Here is a 24,649-nt window from a genome sequence, read left to right on the forward strand (position 1 = left end):
ATTCCTGCACTAAGCTATTATGGCTAAGAGTTACAGTAATATTTTCATGCCCTGCAAGATATTCATGCAACATCCAACTAGTATGCAATGGAGAGAGCTTGAAATGCATTTAAATTAGAGCTGCTTGTCAGTAGGGATCAGTCTATTTCTGCCCAGTGTCAGGCTAGCAGATGTTCATTAATGAGTCGGTTCTGTCTTGTTTCCATAAGCAAAAACACAATTGTGCTGCACATTTATCCTAAAATGAGCATTTTGTATTGCACTGCATATTTTAACCTAAAATAGAAATTTTATATGATTTTTGAGCACAGAGCAGTATTGGAAAAAATGGAGAAGTGCAAAAATTATAACTGCAATCCAATCTGTTTATCAGTCTGCCAAGTATGAATTGGTCCAGTTCTCTGGTGTCCCCACTTGTCAGGGAGGAGCAAGAGGAAGCCAGAGGAAGCATCTCAGTTTCAAATCCCCCTTTCAGCCTGGAGGTTCAGAAGCTGGGTTGGGCGAGTCCCAACTTCTCAGCACTACCTATTTTACGGAGCTGTTATGCAGTATGTGCAATATGGATGCATTTATACCCCACTCTGAATCGCTGAAGCAAAGCAGGAAAGCTTTATTCGGTCTTATGTGCATGACTTTGGTTACACGTGGCTGAGTCGGAAGTTCTTCTTGGTTCAGTGGAACAACCCTGTTCCCAGAACAGCACAAAACCATAATAAACAGATGATACCCTAAAACAGACAAGATGGGGAAGGCTGTTATAATGAACAGGCCTAGTATTACCTGCATCAGCAAGCCTGTGCAAGTTGATGACATGACATTTATTACCTGGACAAACCTGGATGCTACCGGTTAAATAGGAGTGCTGTGATTTTGCAAAACAAAGACCACACCCTTAAAGGGCACAATCCAGGTAAAGTGAAGCATTTTTTTTAATCATTCTGTTAGTTTTGATGAAAAACAGTTAAAGCAACAATTCATTGGCTTGGCTCTTCTTTGGAGGAATAAGGCCAAAGTGTGAATTATTGTTCAGCACTGGGTAAATAATTAACAGGATATAATTAAAATGAATTTCACACAAACATGCCTGACGTTTGTTTGATTACCAAAAGTTGGTGAGCAAACAACCACGTCCAGCTCCTACACCGTGTTGCCTCAGGAGACCTGCTTATCAGTTCCCTTACCATACATCTAAGGAAAGAGGTGGGTGTGAGGTCTACCATGCCAGCAACGACACTGTTGCTCTAAGGGTCGCTGGCAGAATCAGCAGGCTTCTCCTCCTGCCCCCCCCCCCCGGACATTTTTGGCATTGTAGCCTCTCTCGTGCCCCCCCTTAATCAATTGCTTGTGCCAGTAACATGCAGTTTAAACCTCTGCAACAATCCTACCACAGTGTTGCCCTGAGAACAGAGATTTAAACCTCTCCACCTAGCCCAGTGCTTCATTAAGGAAATAACCATCATAGTGATGGAGATGTTTTGTGTACCTGTGTGATTGTGTGTGTAGTGTGTCACAGGCATGCAACCCTCAGAGGATTGGCAATGTTTGGCACTCGGGCCAAAAGCATTTGGCTACCCCTGGCATACAGAGATACACCAGATATATAATCTGCCCAAATGGAGCCTGGAAACAAAGCAAAGCAGCATGGACAGAGTCGCTCCTGAAAGGATGACATGCTTGCCAATTGCATAGCTGTTGGCACAAGGACACACAAGGGCCCTCTAGCAAGGAAGCAAATTGTGTGGCACCCTTAAAGGGTCAAGGCTTTGAATTTCCCGTGAACACAGCAGGTGTCAGCACTTTTCAGAATCCAGAGCTTAATGCATCCTATCTAGCTAACGCTGCAGCAGAAAAGGGTTACCATGTGGACCTGTTAAGGAAGCCTCAATGCATTCCTGTTCCTATATTAGGTAGGTGTAAGTGTGAAGATGGAAACCAGAACAGCCTGAAGTGCGATCCAGATCTCACCACTAAGGTGCCCTTCTGCCCTTAAGCAGAGGCTGCGTTGTGTCAGGCTGGAGCACAAGAAAAGGTGAGGTAGCAGCAGAACATGGCTGACCAGCCACCTTGCCAAGCCCCACACCTGAGCAGATGCTGCTCAGCCAGAGATGCTAGAGGTGGGGCACAGCAAGAGTGGACCTGTGTGAGAACTGCACGCCCTTACCCTGCTCTAACTCTTCCCAGCAGAACCCAAGAGCATGAAACTCCCTCGGCCTTGAGCAGGAGGAGGTAGGTTGCAGCTGCTGGTGCTCCTCCTACCGCCTTCTTAGGACAGCGGATTTAGAGATGCAGCCTAGCTGTCTCCTCGCTCCTTGATGTTGAGGTTTCAGAGCCTAGACACCATGAAGCCAGCTGGGAAGTAGCTGGGCTGAGCTTTAGAAAAAAGTCCCCTCCCACACAGGATAGAGGCAAGCAGGATCAAAGCCAGAAGCCTCCAGCCCACTTTGCACTTGGTCCATCTGCCTTGGAGGCAGGCAGAGCGGTAAAAGATCTCCACAGCATTTGTTGTCAGACTTCCGTCGCTTCCTTTCCAGTGACCTGGGTCTTCTGTTTTTGCTCACTTCCCTTTTGCTTTGGGATAATTATTTTCACTGTTTTTCACTGCTAAGGGAGGTGCCTTGATGAGGAAACAAGCTGGAGGCAGCAGTTGGAAAGCCTCACAGGGGAGAACTGCAAAACAGAAGGATTTGTACTAAGAGCTGATGAATCTGGGCATCTTCCTGCCCCAGCAGTTCTCAGTCCTGATGGCACTAGCATGCAAATTCCATGGGGACAGGTGTTGGGTGTGGGGAGTGCAGTGCCTGGTTTCAGCAAAGCTTCTGAAGCTGGGAGTAAAACCATCTCTGAAAACCTTCCAGTTATCACTGCAGCATCCCCGTCCTCGCTTGGAAGGAAAGGCCATCTCCCCGCGTGGCTTGCTGTGAACAAAGGTAGATGCATTAAAGGTCTGCAAATCGTATCAGTATTTGGTGCAATTTCTGAAGTTCTATTCTTTTAAGGGGAACAGCATCAATGTCCCCACACTCTGCAGGCTTCTAAGGAAGGAAGGAAGTTCTCATCTAGGATATGAAAAAGTATTGATCTACAAACTGATGGAAACAAAGGCAAAGTGGACCTACATGGGAAAGTCTGAGCAACCCAAAAGTCAGCTTATTCTCTCTTTTAGCAATGAAACTGCTAGCATATTTCCAAAGCTAAGCAGGGTCTGGTATAGTTTCAAATTGGATGGGGGACTGCATGTTGAGATTCTTGCATTGCAGGGGGTTGGGCTAGATAACCCTCAGGATCCCTTCCAAATCTACAGTTCTATGATTCTATGACACTGAAGTCAGTGGAACCACTTTAGGGGAATTAATAAGCCACTGAACAGTTATAAACAAAACCCAGCCTACAAAGCCCAGCCTTGTCCTCTAAATACTCAAGTCTACAGTTGCCAGATTACATCCGTTAGATTCTGCAATAATAAACAGCCACATACCTTGTTAATTTCCTTATGCCTCTCCTTAGTAACGATCTCCTCAAGGACCTCGCCATCACCTTTAATAAGTCTGGAATTGAAACCCAGAATGTAGTCCAGCCAACTTGCACAAACAGTAGATGTCTACATGCCCTTCCTATCAACAGAGGGGGCCATAGCTCCCTGCTTTGCATGCAGAAAGTCCCTGACTCAACCCCCAACTACATCTCCAGGAAGGGATGGGAATGTCCTGTGCCCCAAACACTGGAGAGCCTCTGCCAGTCAGTGTAGACAATACTGGGCCAAGAGGACCAGTGGTCTGGCTAGTATGAAGCTGCCTCCCATAGTTAAGAATGTGAGAATGTAGGGATCGCCTTGCTGCAATGGGGCCAGCCACAAAGAATGCCAACTCAGCTGCAGCAGAAAAAGCAAATTCCAAGCTGGAGCTTATGAGGGGTAGGATTAAAAGCAGGGCTGTATTCAACGAAGTTCTACTCAGAGAAGAAACATAACTGTCACATTTCAAATGGTCTTCTCTGAGTATGACTAAGGCTGTATACAATCCATAGCTACCAATGTCATGATGCACTTCTCCCTGTCTATGGCGCAGCCACACTTGGACCAAACCCCAAAGGGATCCTGTGAACGGTGCAGAAAAGGGGACACAACATAACCGCAAGTTTGGAGCACCTTCCCTACATTAGGGGCTTTTAAGTTTAGGAAGAAAAGGTTCATAAGCTGAAGAACATGGCTTGTTGTGCCCACTCGCTTATCACAGTCCAGTTCCCCATTTGTAAGATGGGACCAACAGTGACTGAGCACACGGTGATGTTGCAAGGGGAAAATAAAAGAAAGTGTAAAAGCTCTGTGCGTGGTGCTTTTAAAACGATACTATTAATGGGGGTCAGCATTTGCAAAAATAAACTGCCAATGAAGGAACTTAAGAACAGAAAATACAAAGAGCTCTGTAAAGAAACTGAACTATGTGGTCGTTTCAGAGGATAATGCAGATACAGGAGAGAAAACCTAGAGGGTCTAAATAAATTTAACTTAGTGACAATCTTCTAGTGACAAACAACCCCCCCAACGCAACACACCTTGTTCTTCCTGTTTCAGGGTCAACGACTCTCCTTATCACACTCTGCCGAGCGTCCCACTCCTCTTTCGTCATGGGCTTCATTGCTTGGATGCGGGATTTCTGCTCATCTGTCAGGGCTGAGAGGCAGACCCAAGTCAGAAAACAGTGGTCTCACCAATAGCTCTGGTATTACCACTGGTAGGGAGAGCATTTTTGTTGTTCAATCCCACAGAAAAAGGGCTCCTCCAGTGTGTTCAGAAATCACTGCACTATCAGTTAAAAGTACAAATAGCTTAGTAATGATTTTTTAAAAATCCATCTAGTAATAAACAAACTTACAGAAAATGGATCTAATTAAGGTCCCTATTGCAAAACTGCAACATTCATTTTGCCACTCATTAACCAACAGTGTTATTGTTTTCCAATCCTACCTTGCCTGGGGGAGGATCTTACCTGGCCCGGAGTCTCCCAGGGTCTCTTTCTGCCACTGGTCCAGGGAAGGGCCAGGGGGTGCCTCCCCCTTTGTTGCTCCCTCTTTCTCCCTCCCCTTTGATTTATTCTTTGCTTTCTTCTTGGTTTTCCTCTTCCTCTTCTTCTTTTGCTTTTTATCTTTCTCTTTGCTTAGCTTCTTCTTGCTCTGCTTCCTCCTTTTGCGGTTGGATTCATCATCACCTGACACATCTGTAGAGGAATCGGAAGAGAAGGACGATCCTGAAGATAAGGAGCTGGTCTCGGAGGAGCTGCTGCTGCTGCTGCTGCCTCTTCTCCTTTTCTTCTTCTTCTCCTTCTCCTTCTTCTTCTTTTTCACTGGAACCCAGCATCAATCAGAAGTCACCAGGGAATATCTATCATGTTGCAATACATCACCAGAACTGTTACCCAAAGGGAGAAAAAACCTGAGGGAATTCTCTTTTCTAGCCCTGGACAGAACCCAGAACTGGAACTTGTTGATTGGCTTAATTGCTGTGGCTTCACCTCCAAGAATAACCTAGGTATTGTAACTGGGGTTGGGGAGGCAACTAGTCTAGTGTCTTCATGGGATTCTTTGTCTGGGGTTGGGGCAGCCAGGACATATTTCTAACCCATTAATATGGTTTGAATCTGCTGCATAGATGTGGCTCTGAAGTCAGTGCCCAACGAATGATATAATCAGAGGCACTGATTTTAAGACACACCTGGATGTTACAAAAGGCAGCTGTCAGTGTGCAGCCATCACTCGCTTGAGGGACAAAGCTTAAGAAGGCAAAGTTTCAAGCCCTGATGGTTCTGGTGGGAAGTTCTATGAAAGCAAAAGGAGTGATAATTAAAAAAAAAAACAAAACTACGGGAGAAATATTCTGCTCTGCAGGCTGCATTCTACACAAGTGTCTCATCCTAAGCAAACAAGGGGACCATGGTGGAGGGTGCAGGGAGCAGCCTCAGTGACCAGAAAGTGACAATAGCTCCCCCAGGAAACTGCACTACTGGCCAACACTGGCAAATGCTACCCCACTGAGAGATCGGAGTTCTGCATTTCTTAGGCTATTGTTTCAGAAGCAGCTGACACCCTCTCCCACATCCTTACCTTCTTTGCTGGAGGCTGAGCCCATTCGGACCCTTGGGGGCTCAGATCCTCTTTTGCTGGTGGGAGACAAACTCCTCATCCTCCCCTGGGATTCTCTGCTGCTTCTCCTCCTTTCCTTCTCCTTCTCCTCCACATCTCGCCTGCTCTGGGAGTCGCTTCGGCTCCTGCTCCGAAACCTTTTCCTCGCCTGGCTGTGAGCCATCATACTCTCAGGTCTGTTCCAAACAAGGAGATCTATTTACTTGCTTGGCTACCTATGACCATCCTGCCCTTGAAGATCACACTCAGTCTTACTCAAGTTTCAAACCAGCCAGAAGTAAATGTCCATTTAGAAAGGTCTTGGTTAGGGAAATTTGATCTTGCAAGGTTTGCAAAATAGCAGCATCCCATCCATGTTGCTAGTCAGAGCCAAGGATTGCACTTTGGCCTATTCAGATGTGAAGCCATGGCATGTAGTCATCTAATTCTTCCTTGGCCATTGGGGCTACAGGTTACTGCATGACCCTGAAAGTTCTATTGGTTAATTCTATGCCAAGTGGTTCATTCTTTAAAATGAAAGGAGGGAGAAGCTGTGACCCTCCTGAAGCTCCTAGACTACAACTCCCACCATCCCTGACCAAGCAGGCTGGGGCTGATGGGAGCTGGTGTCCAACAACAACTGGAGGGCCACATCCCTGCCCTACAGCCTAACACAATATCTTTGCTAGCCTTTCATGTGCCACAATGGGGGTCAGGGTTTTTTTGTTTTTAAAGCTTGGCAACCTTCCTCAGATTAAAGCAGCCAAGGCTGTTTCTCTCAGGGCAACAACTGCTCCCCTCAGTTGACTAGAGAAAATTTAAAAATAAAATAACCACAATAACTCATTCATCATTAGCTTTGGATAATTTCTAGTGCACAACCCTCTTTTTCGTAACTCAAGAGCAGTTTGATTTTATTGTCTTCTTTAAACTGGCTGTTGCCGTTTCAGTTTGTCGTTTTATTTGGCTGTAGTAGGTTTGCCTGATATTCTTCATTATAACTGTACTCTTTATTCCCTACTACTTTGTAAGTCGCTTTGGGCTGCCTTGGGCAAAATTAAGTGACTAACAAATCTTAACAATAATAAGCCACTCCGGGAACACAAATCTGCGTTAGCGTTGCTCTGTAAATTCGTGCACCTCGGACCCTTTAACACCCAGCCGCGCGTTGACCCTTTTAAGAAAACCCGCGCGGTTTCTGCTGTCCTTCAAAGCCTTTCCACCCAATCCCGGCGCTCCGTCTCCCCCCGCCCTCTTTCTAAGCCCCGCCCCGCCGCCTGCCAGATAAGGGATCCGTCAGGCAGCCAACGCGCATGCGCACTGGGTGCCTGCTCGCCAGAATCTTTGCGGAGCCAATTTCGCCCCGTCCCGCCGGACTCACCCCGCCGGGCCAGGGCCTCGCCCCGAGGGAAGGCGGCGCGGCGCCCGGAGAAGCGTCGTTGCAGAGGCCGGCCTTCTAGGGCTGGGCTGCGCCTCCGCAGCCCCGGAAACCGAGCGGGGCCCCCAGCAACTCTTTCGAGTTTCCTCGGCCACTTCCTGTCCTCGCCTCGTCCGTCGCGTGAAGTGTCCGGCGGGGAACACTGAGGCCGAGCATCTTAGTTCCCGGCCTTCCCTGAAGCGCCGCTGGGTTGTTGGGCTCCCGCTTCCCTCGGCCCCGGGAGCGAGTGGCGAGTGGCCCAGGGGGATCCCTGCAACCACAAAAATCGGGGGAGCGGAGCCGAAGATCGAGGATCCCCGTTTTCTTTCTTTCAATTTTTAAGGGGGAAAATTCTCCTTTTGTGTTCTGTACGTGTTTGTTCAAAAATATCCAAAGTGGCGTTCAAGAACAATAATCATAAAAAGAAGCAAAAAATAAAATGGTAAAACATTTTGTGGGATCAGTTTAGATCAGAAGGTGGAGCGTGCATCTTTTAAAATAAATATTATTAAAAATAAAGCAGTATAATCCATATTTTTAACAATTGGCAAAACATGCATTTAGTAGTTGCTTCTTACATTTTTATCCCACCTTTTCACCACAGAACTCGTGGCAACACACTTTTTTATCCTCGCAACAATACTGTAAGGTAGGTTAGGCTGAGCATAGCCCAGAATCTGGCAGCAGACTTTGAGTCAGGAGCGGTTCAAGCCTGGATTTGAACGCTAAATAAGCAAACAAAACAAAACCTGCTCCACCTCTGTTTAACACTCTTAACCACAAAGGCTTTACTATAATGATTTTATACAGTAACACTCTAAGGTACAGTATGTCTACTCGGAGGCATGCACCATTGAGTTCAATAGGGCTTCCTCCCAGGAAAGTGTATATAGGATTGCAACCTTTAATTAGTCCAGCTCTTATACGAACAGTGAATATTTGGGTCCTGCTTCTTCAGTTTTCTTATTTCTTCCACACAAAACGCAACAAAATAGAATTTATATTCTGTACCACTATTGTCTTACCCTTGACTTTAATGAAAATATGCTATAAATTCCATGCATGTCGAACTGTACCCCAGTGGGTTGGTGAAAGAACTCTGTATTATTGTTGAAAACAGCCATTTTAGCAATTGTCATGGGGATTCGTCTACAAATATAATGGCCAGATGTGATTTTGACAGAATAGAGCTGGACAAAAATATAATTGACCATTATTTATTGACAAGTTTTATATGACTTACTGTATGTTAGGGTTATCTCTCCAGCTGCTGCAGAGAGGGAGGGCGATTCAGGAGTGTTGCTGTTACTTAAAAAATAAAACGAAATTCTTTGCAACCTGCTTTGGTCTTTCTAGCATAGCTAAAAAATAAAACAGAATTTTGTTGGCACCTTGGCCCCCCCCCCCTTTGCCTAACGAGCTCAGATTACAGCTGCTCTCCCCCTCCTCTCTGCCTTCCGCTGCTAATGGTTCTCTCCCTCTGCCTGCTTCTTCTCCTCCTGTCAGCATCTGAGCTTCGCTGACAAGAAGTGACTGCCGCGGCATTCCCTCACAGGATGGCATGGGCAGGGTAAGGGTTTATATACTGGGTAGTAGATTGCAGCCTGGTCTATTGCTGTCATTTTATGGATCAACGGTCTCGTTAGATAGTAAAATTTATGTAAAATTGCTGTTTTAGGGGTTGTTTTTCATCATCGGATTTAATCCGTTTTCCTTTACTTTCTATGGGAAAGCATGCCTTGGTTTAAGACTACTTTGGTTTAAGACCAGACTCCAGAACGGATTAAGTTCGTAAACCAAGGTACCACTGTAAGGCATTATTTAATGGTACTAAGAGCCATTATAAAATTGTTGAATTAATTGAAAGGTAAAAAATTGCTTAGAAACATAAAGAGTAGCTTCCTATTTAAAAGGTCAGTCTATTGACGCTTATATAGTGGTACCTTGGTTTAAGAACAGCTTTGTTTATGAACAACTTGGATTAAGAACGCTGCAAACCCGGAAGTAGGTGTTTTGGTTTGTAAACTTTGCCTTGCATGCAGAACATGTTTCGCTTCCTGTTGAGTGTGTTCCATTTGTAAATTGAGTCCCCTGTTGCTATGGGAAAGCACATCTTGGTTTAAGAACGCTTTGGTTTCAGAACGGACTTCCGGAACGGATTAAGTTCGAAAACCAAGGTACAACTGTATATTGAAATAAGTGTGTTGAATCAAAAGTCTTAACAAAACATCCTTAAACAATGAAAAGGCAACAATTATTTCATTTCCTACACCCTTTATTTTACACCACTGTAATGGCCAGATGTGATTTTGACAGAATAGAGCTGGACAAAAATATAATTGACTCAGAACACCGACATTTCAAAACACACAACCATTCTCTCATCCCACTCACAGGGAAATGAATGGTGTTGGAGATTTTTTTGCCTCCTTTCATCAGGTTACTTTTGCATTAATAACTGTGCAGATTAATTTTCAAAGTGGACATTTGATTGCCTCTAGAGGCTTGCACCAAGCAACGACAGCTGTGAGCTGGCCTCTGAATTGGAAATTGTATGAAATTAGTTTGCTGGGAAATCAAGGTAGACAGTTGGAAATGAATTAAAAATAAAATGATGTTTTTTAAGGTTAAGAGATAATTGCAATTGTAAGAGCTATCAGCTTGATAGGAGGTGGAGGGGAGAGTAAGAGATTATTACTGACCCTTTCACGTGGTGACTGTCAACTGTAAGTCACAGAAGACATCTAGCCATCAGCATAGGCTCCAATCCTCATGTAGCACACTGTTGGCTACAATGCACCCCCTGCAACCACCTTTCCCTGGAACCCAGCAAAGAGATCCTTAACTCCCTTTCTCACCATGCACATGATAGGCTTCTGTTTCCCATTTTGCACTTCCAGCGCTCGTTGCTGCCTGCATCTTGTCCAAAATATGGCAAATTCAAAATGAATTGTACATCAGGAATTTAGCTCCAGCATAATTGGCAAGTAAGTTGGCATCATCTTCCTAGTCAGCAACCTGTGGTCTGTAGGTCTGTTTGCACTAGCCACAGTCCCATTTTTTATTTCATGTACCGTATTTTTCGCTCTATAGGACGCACTTTTTCCCCTCCAAAAATGAAGGGGAAATTTGTGTGCGTCCTATGGAGTGAATGCAGGCTTTCGCTGAAGCCTGGAGAGCGAGAGGGGTCGGTGCGCGCCAACCCCTCTCGCTCTCCAGGCTTCAGGCAGCTTTCCGCAAGCCTTCTGAGCCCGGTGGGAGTTCCATGTACGCTTGACGATATGGTAGCCAGGCCCTCAGATTTGCTCTCCTGCTCCTGTTGACAAATACCTACTGTGTGCCACCTATACTGCAAAACAGACACCTGTCTTTTAGGGATAAATGCTGATTTTTACAATCTGTGATCACAACCATAGTGTTTTGATTAGCTGTTGTGGCATCTGCTTCTGCATAACCTTTTCAGTTAGCTTTTCAGAGTGTGTTCAGTGCCTTTAATGTATGACTTTAATGTATGACACATTCTCTCAGCTTGGCCTACAGAAAACAGCTTGGGGGCTACTGCCAGTATTGTCATCAGCCCCTCTAGCAACGTCTTCAGTGAAATCAAGGCACAGGATTTGCCGCACATCACCTCCCTAGGTTAAGGAGCACACATCCAGAGTCTCAAGCTGTACATTTTCAGAATTCCTGGTGAACCCATCTCCAAATCCCTCTGCTTGCACCAATTCAGGCGCTCTGTTGCACATGGGGCAAAGATGATTCCGGACAGTGGACGATCGCATCCAGATAATCAGGTTCCAGCGCTCCCCAGAGGCGATAGGCAGCGCCCCGTGAATTTGTCCTCCCCGGTGGAATAAGCCATGGAAGGGAACATGTTCAACTTCAATGTATTTTGGCACTGGGTTGCTGTCCTTGAAAAGGAATAAGAAAGACCACATGTTATTATTATTTAGAATCATAGAACTGAAGAGTTGGGACTCTGAGAGTCATCTACTCCAGCCCCTGCAATGCAGGAATCGCAAATAAAACAGTCCATTCCACTGCCATGAGTGTTTAAAGCGGCTTCATAGCGCGTTAAAAGGTGTGGATGTGGCCCTGGCCTCCCTCACCCCACTGCCCCTTATTATTGAGGAATCAAAAATATTTCCCCATTCAAATCTCTCGGAAACAACAAGAAGAAAGACTTTGTTTCTCATGCCATTTTGAAATGTCTTAATTTGAAATGCCAATAAAGGTATTTGTATTGTATTGTACTGTATTGTATAATGATTAATATGGGAAGTGGGATGGTAAAATGTTAATGAGGCAGACGCGATACTTCTGTCAACTGAAACTCCCTTCTGGTGGGCGTGGAAGGAGGAACTTGCAGGCGGACAAGAGACTTTACAAGCTGTTTTTCCTGATGAAGATGTGCCTGATCTTGGGTTACCCCACTTGCAAGTGTGTATAATAAAAAGGTTTTCTAATTCGCCCATCTTGTCCAGATCACTTTATTTAAAAGGATCCAGAGACCTTAAGGAACCAGTTTATTTATCTCTCACAACGGGCAAAATAAATAAATAATACCAATCCTTCAGCTGCCAAAACAAACGGTCTTGCAGCACTGTAAAAACTAACAGATTCTGGGGAAACTTTTTAAAAATGGGAGGGTAAGGGGGCCTTGGTGGGTGCTAAGAAGGGTTTCTGAGGGTGCCATGGAGTCCACATGCCACACGTGTCACAAGGGGGGGGGCCTCCTCAGTCATCATGTATTTATTAACAAGTGCCCCCCCTTGAGGCCTGGTTTCCCCAGCCCTGTCTATGTATGATCTGCCTGTGATGTCACAAAGAGACCCAGGAGGGCAGGAGGGGGACATTTTTCAGCCCAGGGGCTGCATTTCCTTCACACAACACTAGTCAAATGCACAAATGAACAGAGCAGTGAAAGCAAGCCTTATCTTTGCACAGGAAGCTGTTCAAAGAATGACATGCAGAGACAAAGCACCAAACCCAATTAAACCTATTAAGAAATAGATTGTCCAACCCCTTGGAATGCAGGAAACTCAACTGAAATTTAGGAAACGTTTGTATTTCTTCATGTGTCTATAGTATCCATATTGCTATTCGGAATACTCGTAATGGGGCGGGGGCTCAGCTGCACACCCACCTCCCTTCATTTTGGGGTGGGGTCTCTCTGCCCAGCAGCTTCCCTGCCTGCTATCTCCCCCTCAATCATCCCACTGGCATTGCATCCTCCCCCAGCCCCCACCCCAAAATGCCTGCTGCACCCCAAGGCTTTTTGCACTCACCTGGACCCTTGCAGGGAAAGAGGCGGGGCACAATGGGCAGGGGCGGGGCGACCAGGCTGCTTAAACCACACCCCTTTCCCAACGGAAGCGGCATGGGTGGGGTCAGTATCCAGCACCCCCTTCTCTGCTTCTCTTGAACTCTTTGACTTTAACCCTTCAGTGGTGTCCAAACTTTTTTCAAAGAGGTTCCAGATTTGATGAAGTGAAGGGCCGTGTGGGCTGATCAAAGAGCCGACCAAAGTTGTTAACCTTTTTTAGAATTGAAGTTGTTGAGCTTTCTTTTTTTAAAAAAGATTTTACCCCAAAATTGTTTAGCTTTTTGTAGGATTGAGGTTGTTGAGGTTTTTTTGGATTTTACCCAACCGCCACAGGGGCCGGATTAAACCGACCAGCGGGTCCAAAACAGACTTTGGACATGCCTGAATTTTAAGTGAATTGTGAAATCAGTTTTAAGATTTCGTGGATGATTTAAGCGTATGAGTTGTGCGGATGGCTTCATCATCATAACCCTTGTTAAGTATTTCCTACCATACCTTGAACTGGTCGTTGGGTCACAGCTTGTTCCAAGGCTCTGGGTTGCTCTTTTTGTCCCAGCCAGGCAGAGAAACGTGACAAGAGGCAGACAGCAAGGAGTACATCTTTGTAAGAAGAAAAACATATAGCAGGCATGTCCAATGTCCATTTTAGGGGCCTAATCCGGCCCGCTGGTTGGTTTAATCCGGCCCCTGTGGCAGTAGATTTCCTGGGCTAAAATCCACAACTTCAATCCTAAAAAAAGGTTAACAACTTTGGTTGGCCGTTTGGTCAGCCCTCACGGCCCTTCACTTCATCAAATCTGGCCCTCTTTTAAAAAAGTTTGGACACCACTGACTTAGGGGTTCCACAGAGAGGGCTGTCTTCCAGGCCACTGCTTGTTAGCAGCTACCTCTGTGACTCATGATGGTCCAGTAAAATGAGACTGCTTTGGGTAAAAGCATATCGGACAAATAGAAGGATTTCTTCACACGGCACATCTTTTGACATGAGAAACTCACTGCTGCAAGCTGTGGATATGGTGGATGGCTTAGGTGTTTTTGAAAAGACCTGGTATATCCCAAAGTTCATCAGCCCAGGGATGGTCAGGGATGAATGAATTCAGCAACATCGAGAGGGCCACACATTCCTCACCATTGGATTAAATGGAACCTTAGACCAAAGTCTATTGAGGTTAGCATTACTTATTCAATAGGGACCACTCTGCCTCTGGAAATTCCCTAGGAGGGCAGGAGAGGGAGGAGCAGGCTTTCTCTGCTTTTTGACCCCAGCAGCCAATAAGCAGAGTTGTACTGCCACTATACATGGAAGTTCCATGTAACTGTCATGGGTCTGTGCATAGTCAACATGGTGCATTCTGGGTATTCTTGGAACCATCAGCCCCAGGCAGTTATCAGGGATTATGAGAGTTGGGGTCCAACACACTGGTTTACCCCATCTTTTCTGTTTAAAGTCATTAACACATCTTGTGGCAGTGAACTGCATATGTTTCTTACAAATTCTGTGAAATAGTAGGCATAATAAAGTGAAAGTAAGCCATTAAAAGAAGAGGCACCTTTCTGAATTCAGCAAAATAGAGGTTGCCCTCAGTGAACTCTTTCCCCAGGGAAATGTTGAGAGTCACTTCCGCATTGTCATAGTGGGAACTCAAATCGAGGTCTTCCTGCAAAGCATATTTCACCACAAAGGCCTTATGACTGTCCAAACAGCCTCCCCCACAGTCTGGGTAAAGCAAAGCTGTGAGGGGTTGTAGGTATTTTTCACGCAGAGAGGTGATGAAAGTTTCATCCAACCCAAGTTCGTTTAAGAGAACCTGCAGTGGGTCATATATGAACATGCAAAAGAAAGAGTTAAAGGGGAACCAAACAGAATGCAAAATAAATATTTTTTGCAGAAGGGTCAGGGCATTTTGCAGTGGTCAGGTTCTTGCGATGGCTGAAAACTGTTCTCCATTTTCTAACATGCTACATTCTCTCAATTTGGATAGTAAAGATTTGCTTCTTTGCCCAGTAAGGACTTTAAGATCAACAAATCACAGAATTGGAAGGAACCACAAGGGTCATCTAGTCCAACCCTCTGCAATGCAGAAATATTTTGCCCAGCATGGGGTTTGAACCCACAACCCTAAGATCAAGGGTCTCATGCTCTACTGACTTAACTATCCCAGCAGAGGAATGGAACCTGGTTCCATTGTCCTTTTAAATGTGTTGTGGGAGGGGGGATTATTGGCCTGTTATTGTTTTTGTTCTTATTTTTATTATGTATTTTGTGTCTTTTATATTGCAGTTTTATCTTGTGAACCGCCCTGAGATCTATGGATGAAGAGCAGTATACAATTTTAATAAATAATAATATAATAGTAATGATATATAAATTAATTATAATACGGGGTGAGTCTAGGTAAGCATAATAATAACCTTAGCACTCACCTAGCACTTTGTTTGTTTGTTTGTTTGTTAATTAGAATGTACAAAATGCCGAAAAAAGAAATACATAGACAAACAAAAAGTAAACTACAACTTACACATATAATAATCGAGCCCAACCCTGTGACAACCCATCACCTCCTCCCCAACTTCCCTCCACCCCATCTTGACTTCTGTATATTTTAGATTGGATGGTATACATTGCAGTCTTTTAAGGTATTACCTTTTATTTCGTTTCTAACACGTTTTATTAATGATTTTTGTTTCACTTTACTCTTTTAATCTAAGCATATCAACATGTTCTCTTTGGAACAGTGTTTATCCATATATTCTTCAAAACATCGCCATTCTTGTCTAAGTTTTTGGTTTGATTGCATTCTTATGTAAGCAGTTAGCTTTGCCATTTTCATGAATTTGCTTAGTTTGTATAGCCAGTCGGCTTTTGAAGGTATTGTCTCGCTCTTCTATTTACTGGCAAATACAATCCTGGCAGCTGCTGTGGCATATAAGAAAATTCCTTTCTTATTTTGCGGTATATCAGACCTAGTAGATATGCCTCTGGTTTCTTTTGTAAAGACACTTTTAACACTTTTTAAAGTTCTTCATGAATCATACCCCAGCATGCCTTAGATTTTTCGCAAGTCCACCAGGCATGGAACAATGTTCCTTCTTCTCACCTAGCACTTTGGAGGGCTCAAACTACTTGATTATTTTCTTGTGATCCTTACAGTGATCTATACTACAAGACTGTAATTGCTATTAACCCCATTACTACAGATGGGGGGGTTGTCAAGAGAAAGCAACTTGTCTAACAGTACAATCCCTAAATAGCGACTCTTACCCCATAATTATTCATAGAGTTGGGCCTCCCTTTGGGTAGCTCAGATTGTTCAAAGTTCTCTAGCTCCTCAATGAAAGCTTGACAGAATTCTTTGGCAAACACTGGCAGTCGGTAGATTCTCTTATCTGTTGTGGGGAGGATGGGAAATAAAATCGGAAGAAGTTAACACATAGCCACTTGCTTAATCACCTGTAGTGGAAGAAAATCTCCTTCTGGCGACCAGAATGGGAAGGGTGGTGGTGGGGGTTTTGTAAGTGCAAAGAAAAGCTGGTTCTCTGTTCTTCTTTAATGGGTAGGGGCCTTAGCTCAGTGACAGAGACCATGTTTTGCATGCAGAAGGCCCCAGGCATCTCTGGTTAAAACTAGTGCTTTTTTTTGAGAGTACTCAAAGCACCAGCACCATTTTTCTAGAAGAAAACCACTGGTTAAAAGTGTGGCACTGATTGTAACAACTTCATGGTGGATACCAGCACCTTTTTTCCTAGAAGAAAAGCACTGATTAAAATGATTATAATTGGAAAGTCTGGGGTAGACACACCTCTTTGCCCAGGACTGTGGAGAGCCTTTCCCAGTTCACTGGGCTAGATCATCTATGTTAAGAAGAACAGAACATAAGAAGAGCTCCGCTGGAGCAGGTTAGTGGCCCGTCTAATTGAGCATTCTGTTCTCACAGGGGACAAGCAAATGTATGGGAAGCTGAATGCAACAGTAATCTCCCCACTTGTTATTTCCAGCAACTGGCATTCAGAAACATGCTACCCCCAACTGTGGAGACAGACCATGTTGTGATTTGCAACACTTTTACAATGGGAACCTTCCGAAGTAAAAACCAGTAAAAAAAATTCTCCTGCATCTTTTCAAACCGAAACCAAAGAGGCTATTTAGACAACATGGAGCATGTAGTCATTTCCTTTTGCAGAGTAGGAAACAACCTTTTAAAAGCCAGCACCTTCCAGGCATCTTTTTAAACATGAAGGTAATATGTATACCACTAATTCCCTCCAAGAATACAAACTGCACATATGCTTAACCTATATTTCAAAAATAATTAATATGGGCAGCCCCTTACCATGTACACATATTGCTGATAAATTAATCCAGTCTCCCCACCTGATATTGATTCCACACGGTCCAAGAGGCCTTGAAGATCAGCACCTTTGGATGCGCAGTATCTGACCGTTTCTAAAAATTCTGGTGCAAGAAATGATTCCTAGCATTGGAAGAGGAGAGGAGGGTGGGAAAAAATTATTTTCACACACACACAAGATACCTCCATTTAACCTGTTTTTAATGTGCTTCAACTTTAATTTTGTTCTTGGACAGAGTGAATAATGGCGGCTGGCGCAGAATTAACCATGAGGAGGAGGAGTGGGGTTGCAAAGGTGTACACCTCTCTTTACATGACACTCTACCCCGCCCAGGACAAATTCCCAAAAGGGGGTGCAAGTTCCATGCAGGGCTGAGTAAGATTAGCACTGTGTGCCTCGTAGAAAAATTGCTTTTGGACAATGCTTGTGACAACTCTTTTTCTTATTTGTGCTGCTAAAAGTACAGGCAGAGTCTTGTCCACTCCCCAGTGAGGAAGCCCCTTCCCAGAGGAATGGTGTCAGCTGAAAATGGGCTACTACTCAGCAACTATTTCTAATGAAAATAAAAAAAATCCTTCCAGTAGCACCTTTAAGACCAACTAAGTTAGTTCTTGGTATGAGCTTTCGTGTGCAAGCACACTTCTTCAGATACCTGAAGAAGTGTGCTTGCACACGAAAGCTCATACCAAGAACTAACTTAGTTGGTCTTAAAGGTGCTACTGGAAGGATTTTTTTTATTTTGATTATGGCAGACCAACACGGCTACCTATCTAGGTATCTGAAGAAGTGTGCTTGCACACGAAAGCTCATACCAAGAACTAACTTAGTTGGTCTTAAAGGTGCTACTGGAAGGATTTTTTTAATTTTGATTATGGCAGACCAACACGGCTACCTATCTAGGTATCTGAAGAAGTGTGCTTGCACACGAAAGCTCATACCAAGAACTAACTTAGTTGGTCTTAAAGGTGCTACTGGAAGGATTTTTTTTATTTTGATTATGGCAGACCAACACGGCTACCTATCTAGGTATCTGAAGAAGTGTGCTTGCACACGAAAGCTCATACCAAGAACTAACTTAGTTGGTCTTAAAGGTGCTACTGGAAGGATTTTTTTTATTTTGATTATGGCAGACCAACACGGCTACCTATCTGTATTTCTAATGAACAATTCTGAATTCTGAATCTGCACTTTTTAAATTTATTTTTTGCTGAACTGTTTTGGTTTTGCTTTGCTGATACATTAGCCTTTGTTGATATTATTAAATGGAGGGAAAGTGTGATTTTTTTCTCAATGTTTTGTTGTTGTTTTAAGCTGCATTGAGAATAAACCTTGCTACTGAAAAAGCAGCATACAAATATTAAATCAAAATTTACCCCTCTCCATTAACTGTGCCCCATTAACCACAGTATATCAGCACCAACATTAGCCCGTGTGTTAAGAGTATGCAGGTCCCATTTTATCCAGTGATAGCTAAGCATCTTCAAGTCTGCACCAACTTGCAGGAGTATAGACTCCGACCCTCCTGCTAAACTGTTGTACGGAAATGTCACCAGAGTAGAGGCCATTCCTAAACTATCTCTAGCTATGGACTTGCATGCAAATCGAAGAAACAAGTTCTTTACCTGTAAAGTATACAGTTGAGGATGCTTTGGCTTGTATTTCAGGGAAATTATTGCTTTCCTTTCCCTAGAGCGGCACTCTAATTCCTTTCTCCTCTGGACTTCTTTTTCAACCTAGGAAAATTCATTCTGAAGCTGAAAGGCTGTAACTCAGTGTAGAATACCTGATTTACATGCAAAGAATTCTAAGCTCAATGCCTAGTCAGTCAATGTAAACCAGAGGTGAGGAGGGGAACCTTTCTCAGCCCATGGGCAACCCTCCTGAGACCACATATCAGTCATGGGCCAGACCAGAGACTAAAGTGAGTGATCATACAAGAAGCTGCATTCCAGCCATGCAAAAGTCAGATGTTTACATAGTCTAGTACAGGAGTGCCCAACTCTCAAGAGACTGTGATCTATTCACAGAGTTAAAAACTGGCAGTGATCTACCCCCTTCTGGGGGGTTCAGGTCAAAGGTTGAGATTTTTAGGGAGGAGGAAAAGTTGTTGAGCTTCTTTGGGGGGAGCCAGTGATCTACCAGTGATCTACCACAGACTTCCAGTGATCTACCAGTAGATCACGATTTACCTGTTGGACGTGCCTGGATATACATCTTTCCATCTAGGCCCCCAGGCTATGGGTTCTGAACCTCTGGTGTAGACAGTAGGGAGTTAGGTGGACCAAAGGTCTGATTCAGTACAAGGCAGCTTATGGAGATGTATCACTCTGGTCTTCACCATGTTTGGGTGGATAGGTCCAGGCTCCATATTTAAGCAACAGAAATGCCAGGGCTGTGTAATCAATATTATTTATACATGTTTAGCCCACCTCTGTGCACTTTTATTCAGAAGCAAACCCTATGAGTTCTATAGAGTTCATGAGGTCCCTGTGTATAGGACTGCAGTCTACAGAGCGCTCTGAAACCTGGATTATGTCACTGGAATATTCTGCATATCAATGCAAAGGCTGTCTCTGGCTGTTTACATATTTACTACAAAGCCAATCCTGAGACCATATGTAACTGTTTTTACCCACTTCCTCTGGAGAGAAGAGCTGAGAACCTGACCTGTATCACCAACCATCTGGGGCCAGAAGCAGCGGCTCTCCCCTGGCCTCCATTACACATCTGTGTGAATTTTAATTGGTAGCTATTGGTAGCCAAACCTGGTTGAAAAGCACAGCATAAAGTATAGCATGTACACAAGATCAGACTGTTAGTTCTCTCACATCAAAGCCAGGTACAGTACCTCTTGGACTACTGCCTCAAATTCTTCCACGCTTCTGCAGCCCCGTTGTCTTAATACCTGTAGGATAGAGCGATGCTGAGTTTGTACGTGTGATACACGTTTTTGTTTTATACTTTACAGTCCCAGTCCTTCCACACCAATGCCGCTATGGTCTAGACAAGCATGGGACTGTCCCTGAAATTAACCCACAAGACTCACATAGGCCAGAGGCAAGACCTCTTTCTGTACCTCTCCAGATACAGTAGGGTTTTTTGTTTTTAAAAGGCACACCAGTCTGGATAAAATTAAAGCAACAGTAGTCTCTGATGTGTACCCATTTTTTGTACTTAAACACTGTTGGTGAAGGCTTTGTATGCTCACTCAGAAGTAAACCCCATTCAGCTCAATAGGACTTCCTATAGGATTAAAACCCAATTCTCCTCTTTCTTTTAACCTGGAAGAAAGCCCTGTGAAGATGTTTCTTTACTATGGCCATTTCAACATAGGGGGTTGCTTACTATTTATATGTACTTGCTATTGTATTTGCTTCATTTTGAGAACTTTTTTAAAACTCTAAAACACAGTACTGTAACTGTAAGCAGCTCTGCAGTACAATCCTAAACGTGTTTACTTTTTAGTCAGGAAAAAAGTTCACTGGGATCAGAGGGATTTACTCCCTAAAGTGTGCGAATTGAGACTGCCATCCTCTCCCCACGTACCTGGAAGTAAGCCTCATTGGATCCAATGGGGCTTACTTCTGAGTTAGCACTGCATTGTTAGGAGTCAGGTAATAAGCGTGCTATCCCCCCGCCCCTGCTTTCGTTGCGTGTAGGGAATTATGACTCCAATCCGGATTAACGATGGGAGAGGAGGGTGCGCGTGTATAAAGTCTCTGCTCTCCAGAAAACGTCCACGGCGCTATGTATTTACCGGTCCATAATCCCTCCGCAGCTGCTCCGGATCCCCGTGGTAGCGGAGGTGAAGCCCATACCGCGGCACGAACAGGTTGTCGGTGAAGAAGCAGGCGCAGGCCAGGAACGGCCCTGGCCTCGGCCGCATACCGCTGGGCTCCATGATTCCAGCCGGACCCCGAAGAGGAACGGAACAGATCTCCAGGGGCAACGGGTCCGTCGGCGAAAACGCCCCGGTAGGAAACGAGCGCTCTCCTTAAGGGAGCGTCGACGAATTACACTGAGACTTGTAGGAAGGAAGAATGAATGAAACCTGTTACTACCTCGCCCCAAACCCAAGCTGTCTGTTTCCCCACAGTAGCCTATCGGGCGCCCTCAGAAAGCGCACAGGCAGGGCATGAAGGCAATAGAGCCGTATGGCACAGCAGTTTTGTTCCCCACTGTGGGGTAGGCTGTGCCTGCATATGGAGGTTCCATTTCTATACTGTCACGTGGCTAGTAAGAATTAAAAAAGAGCTCCGCATAGCCCAGCAACTTGTCTACCTCAGTGGCTGACCAGTTGCCACTGGGAAGCCACAGGCAATAGACCTCTTTTTCTTTTGTTGCTCTCCCTGACTGTCACTCAGAAGGACACTGCCTCTGAACATATGGCTGTGGTAGCCAGTGACAGCTGAATTATCGCTTTTAAAAGCCACCTAATGACCACGACCGCATATTGTGATAGTCAGTTTCACTGAGCAATGTACAAACATGCAAACATTTAAGAGTTAGAAGCGAAAGAACATTTCCCTCCAGCCATATCCATATACAGTGGTACCTCGGGTTACATACGCTTCAGGTTACAGACGCTTCAGGTTACAGACTCTGCTAACCCAGAAATAGTGCTTCAGGTTAAGAACTTTGCTTCAGGATGAGAACAGAAATCGTGCTCTGGCGGTGCGGCAGCAGCGGGAGGCCCCATTAGCTAAAGTGGTGCTTCAAGTTAAGAACAGTTTCAGGTTAAGAACGGACCCCTGGAACCAATTAAGGACTTAACCTGAGGTACCACTGTACTGTATATCTCAGGGTAACACTTCATGCATCTAGTGTAGTGGTCCAGAAATGCTTATGCCTTAATAAATTTGTTAAAGTCACCACAAGATTCTTGATATTGGCAAGGGGATTTCCTTTCCCCTTAACTTGATCCGATTGAGGCCACCCTTTCTTTCTTTCTTTCAAGTGTTTAAATTTATTTTTAATTTGCAAACATAGCAACTAACCAGCGGTAGCATCATCAGCCTACCTTAACAATAAGAATATTTCATCAGTTATAAGTTAAACATATAAATTAATATAAACAGTCAATTTGTCCAAGCAGGCATCCCAATGCAGAAAGGGCAGTAAGATCTGCAGACCACTGAGTAGTGGCAACTACAAAGGCTTGCCGGCTCCACTTAATCCAAGACTACTCTTGAGTAAGAGGTGTGAAGGGGCCGCCACTGTTTGCATCTGTTAGGCTGCTTCTGCTGAATGCAACATGCAAAGCTTTTCTTACCTGGCATGTAGGGAACAACTGTACCTGTTGGATCTCTGCCTGTCATACAGCTGTTAAAGGCACAGGAGCCCTGACCCAGTGCAGGGAGTGGGATAGACTGGCAACCTTATTTAAGGGGTTGAAAGCGCAGAGGGCATTTGAACATTTGGAGCAAGCAACCTTCCGTCATTTTCCTTTGTGGCAAACAATTAACTTGTTCGTTTCCTGAAGGAGTGTCTGGATCCCTGACAGCTGTGGGCGGCGGCGGCGGGGGGGGGGTCCAGGCTGAGCCCCTGGAGAGGTACAGGCAGGTTTACAAATATCTGTATAAGGGAAGGTATCCCAAGCACCTCACAGCCCTGCAAAAAAGGAGCCTGTGGAGGAGATACGCCGTGAAGTCTGAAGTGGGATGTAGGAGGACAGAAGCCTTGAAGGTTTTCAAGCAAAGCTTGGAGGGCCATCTGTTGCAGATGCTTTAGTTGAGATTCCTGCATTGCAGGCGCTGGACCAGACGACCCCCAGGATGCCTTCCAACTTGCAATTCAGCATGGGCAGCGATAGGCCTTGTGATGCAGGCGGGCGTTTTCAGACGGCCCCTTTAGCCGCGTTCTCGTTTCGCCTCGGCTTGGTGTGTTGTGTCTCCTTGAAACAAGTCCGGGTCGCTGCCTTCCCAGCTTGGGGACTGAGCCCCTGAACTCCCTCCGCCTGCCCGTGGACTCGAGCCAGTCCTGACCCGGGGCTGATGCCCGGGACATGTCCCAGCCCCCGGCATGGACTCCGCTTTGCAAGTGGCCGAGGAGGAAGTGGTGGAGTCCTGCAGCCCCACCAGCAAATTCGAGGACATCTTCCGCTTGCTGTCCGAGGGCTGCTTCCCCCACAGTTTCTGCTCCATCAAAAGGAAAAACCTGAAGCGCTACGCTCAGAAATTCATTGTGGAAGGTAACGCGGGGGTGGGCGGGGTGGGGGGGACAGAGCAGAAGACAAAACAAACAAACAAGGCTTTTGCTACATGCGCATCCCCAGCCAGGCTCCTGTCACTGGATGGCTGCTGTTTTTAAAAGAGCTGCTTCAAGACATTTAAAATGTCCAGCTTCGCCGGAGCAGCAGGGATGACTCCTGACCAGTTTCTATTGAAAGTGAATCTAGACTATCCAAAGCTATTCAGGTTCCCAAGCGGATTTATTTTCCTGACCAATCACCCTCTCTTTACGCTTGAAGGCTTTAATACGAGGGAATGGGGACCTCTAAAGATGCAGTGATTCAAAACCACAGTAACATGATGTCACTGTGCACATTTTATGAGTTGCTTTTCCATGAAATTGCAAAGTGTACACAATTTTGCACACATTGACTAGGAAGCAATTCCCCTTGGGCTCAATGCAGCTTGCTTGCTTACTCCCCAGTAAGTGTGTTTAGGATTGCAGCCTTAACAGCTTTGAATTCCCTCAATAGAGTTGGAAATGGAAAGAGATTAATTCCTAAAAAGGTAGGTGCCGTAGGTCCAAGTAGCCTCCCAAAAGGCCCCATCTCTTGTGTCCATCAGCCTAACTGACCTTATTAGTGGAGAGCCTCTGTGGCTGATCTTGGAGTGCTGGGAAGTACAGAGACAGCACAACTTCAGGTGGCCTCCTCCCAAACATGCATTTTGAATGAGTAGGAAACAAGTGCAGCTGGTACAGAATCTCTGTAATTTCTTTTGAACCAAGGATAGTCAGTTAGTGGCCTGCTGGAGTACAACTACCATCATCCCCAATCATTGGACATGTTGGCAGAGTCTGTTGGGAGTTGTAGTCCATTGAAGTTTTGAGGGCACCATGTTGGGTATCCCTTCAAGCATTTAGCCTGCACAAGTATCTGGGCTCCTACATTTTGCTGCATTTGGAACTCTTTTAAGGCAGCCCCAGGTGGAGCACATTATAGTAGTCCAGCTGGTATGTAAGCAGAGCATGAATAATGGAGGCAAGATCTGCTGCTTCCGGATAGGTTGTAGATGGTGTACCAGCCTAAGCTGACAAAAGACACACCTGTGCTTCTACAGACAGAGCCAACTCCAGAAGGACACAACAACCTATGAACCTGATCTCTCAGAGACCCCATCCAGAACCAATTGCATGACCCCTTCTGAACTACTAGGCTTTTCTGTCATCCTCCCACAGGGGGCTGCCTCTATTATGTGGGTCCAAAGAAAGAG

The 24,649-nt window shown here is 45.0% G+C and overlaps 2 protein-coding genes across 7 annotated transcripts; both read right to left on the minus strand.

Moving 5' to 3' along the window:
* Nucleotides 1-586: 586 nt before the first annotated feature.
* On the minus strand, nt 587-7,760 carry ARL6IP4 (ARF like GTPase 6 interacting protein 4). Of its 3 annotated transcripts, none has more exons than XM_080985281.1 (6): nt 7,496-7,760; nt 6,089-6,311; nt 4,986-5,328; nt 4,552-4,669; nt 3,476-3,545; nt 587-2,915 (listed from the first exon to the last, which is right to left on the minus strand). In XM_080985281.1, exons 2-6 carry the CDS (start codon nt 6,299-6,301, stop codon nt 2,859-2,861), a joined length of 801 nt encoding a protein of 266 aa, XP_080841407.1. In that variant the 5' UTR covers nt 6,302-6,311; nt 7,496-7,760; the 3' UTR covers nt 587-2,858. The 3 variants fall into 3 exon arrangements, with proteins under 3 accessions (XP_080841407.1, XP_080841405.1, XP_080841406.1); XM_080985279.1 differs by having other exon boundaries at nt 6,077-6,311; XM_080985280.1 differs by having other exon boundaries at nt 4,986-5,339; nt 6,097-6,311; nt 7,496-7,747.
* Nucleotides 7,761-9,785: 2,025 nt separating this feature from the next.
* On the minus strand, nt 9,786-22,654 carry OGFOD2 (2-oxoglutarate and iron dependent oxygenase domain containing 2). 4 transcript variants are annotated; one of them, XM_080985205.1, is made up of 8 exons: nt 22,480-22,501; nt 20,965-21,200; nt 20,056-20,112; nt 18,830-18,940; nt 17,230-17,329; nt 16,120-16,244; nt 14,408-14,665; nt 9,786-11,442 (listed from the first exon to the last, which is right to left on the minus strand). In XM_080985205.1, exons 1-8 carry the CDS (start codon nt 22,484-22,486, stop codon nt 11,167-11,169), a joined length of 1,170 nt encoding a protein of 389 aa, XP_080841331.1. In that variant the 5' UTR covers nt 22,487-22,501; the 3' UTR covers nt 9,786-11,166. The 4 variants fall into 4 exon arrangements, with proteins under 4 accessions (XP_080841331.1, XP_080841332.1, XP_080841334.1 ...); XM_080985207.1 differs by having other exon boundaries at nt 11,267-11,437; nt 22,480-22,654; XM_080985206.1 differs by lacking the exon at nt 20,056-20,112 and having other exon boundaries at nt 22,480-22,654.
* Between the last annotated feature and the right edge of the window lie 1,995 nt (nt 22,655-24,649).

Source organism: Podarcis pityusensis, assembly GCF_964106645.2.
Source record: "Podarcis pityusensis genome assembly, chromosome: 16".
NCBI lineage: Eukaryota > Metazoa > Chordata > Lepidosauria > Squamata > Lacertidae > Podarcis > Podarcis pityusensis.

What these genes read in the sequence shown, in the direction of transcription:
- ARL6IP4 (XM_080985279.1), bottom strand. Translation starts at nt 6,301, where the DNA reads ATGATGGCTCACAGCCAGGCGAGGAAAAGGTTTCGGAGCAGGAGCCGA. An exon ending in GTAAGGATGTGGGAGAGGGT is followed by an intron (nt 5,329 to 6,076) that starts GTCAGCTGCTTC and finishes GTGAAAAAGAAG; the next exon opens with AAGAAGGAGAAGGAGAAGAA. An exon ending in CCTGAAACAGGAAGAACAAG is followed by an intron (nt 3,546 to 4,551) that starts GTGTGTTGCGTT and finishes TTTCAATTCCAG; the next exon opens with ACTTATTAAAGGTGATGGCG.
- OGFOD2 (XM_080985205.1), bottom strand. An exon ending in TGCGGAGGGATTATGGACCG is followed by an intron (nt 20,113 to 20,964) that starts GTAAATACATAG and finishes TCTATCCTACAG; the next exon opens with GTATTAAGACAACGGGGCTG. An exon ending in ACTCTATGAATAATTATGGG is followed by an intron (nt 14,666 to 16,119) that starts GTAAGAGTCGCT and finishes GACCCACTGCAG; the next exon opens with GTTCTCTTAAACGAACTTGG.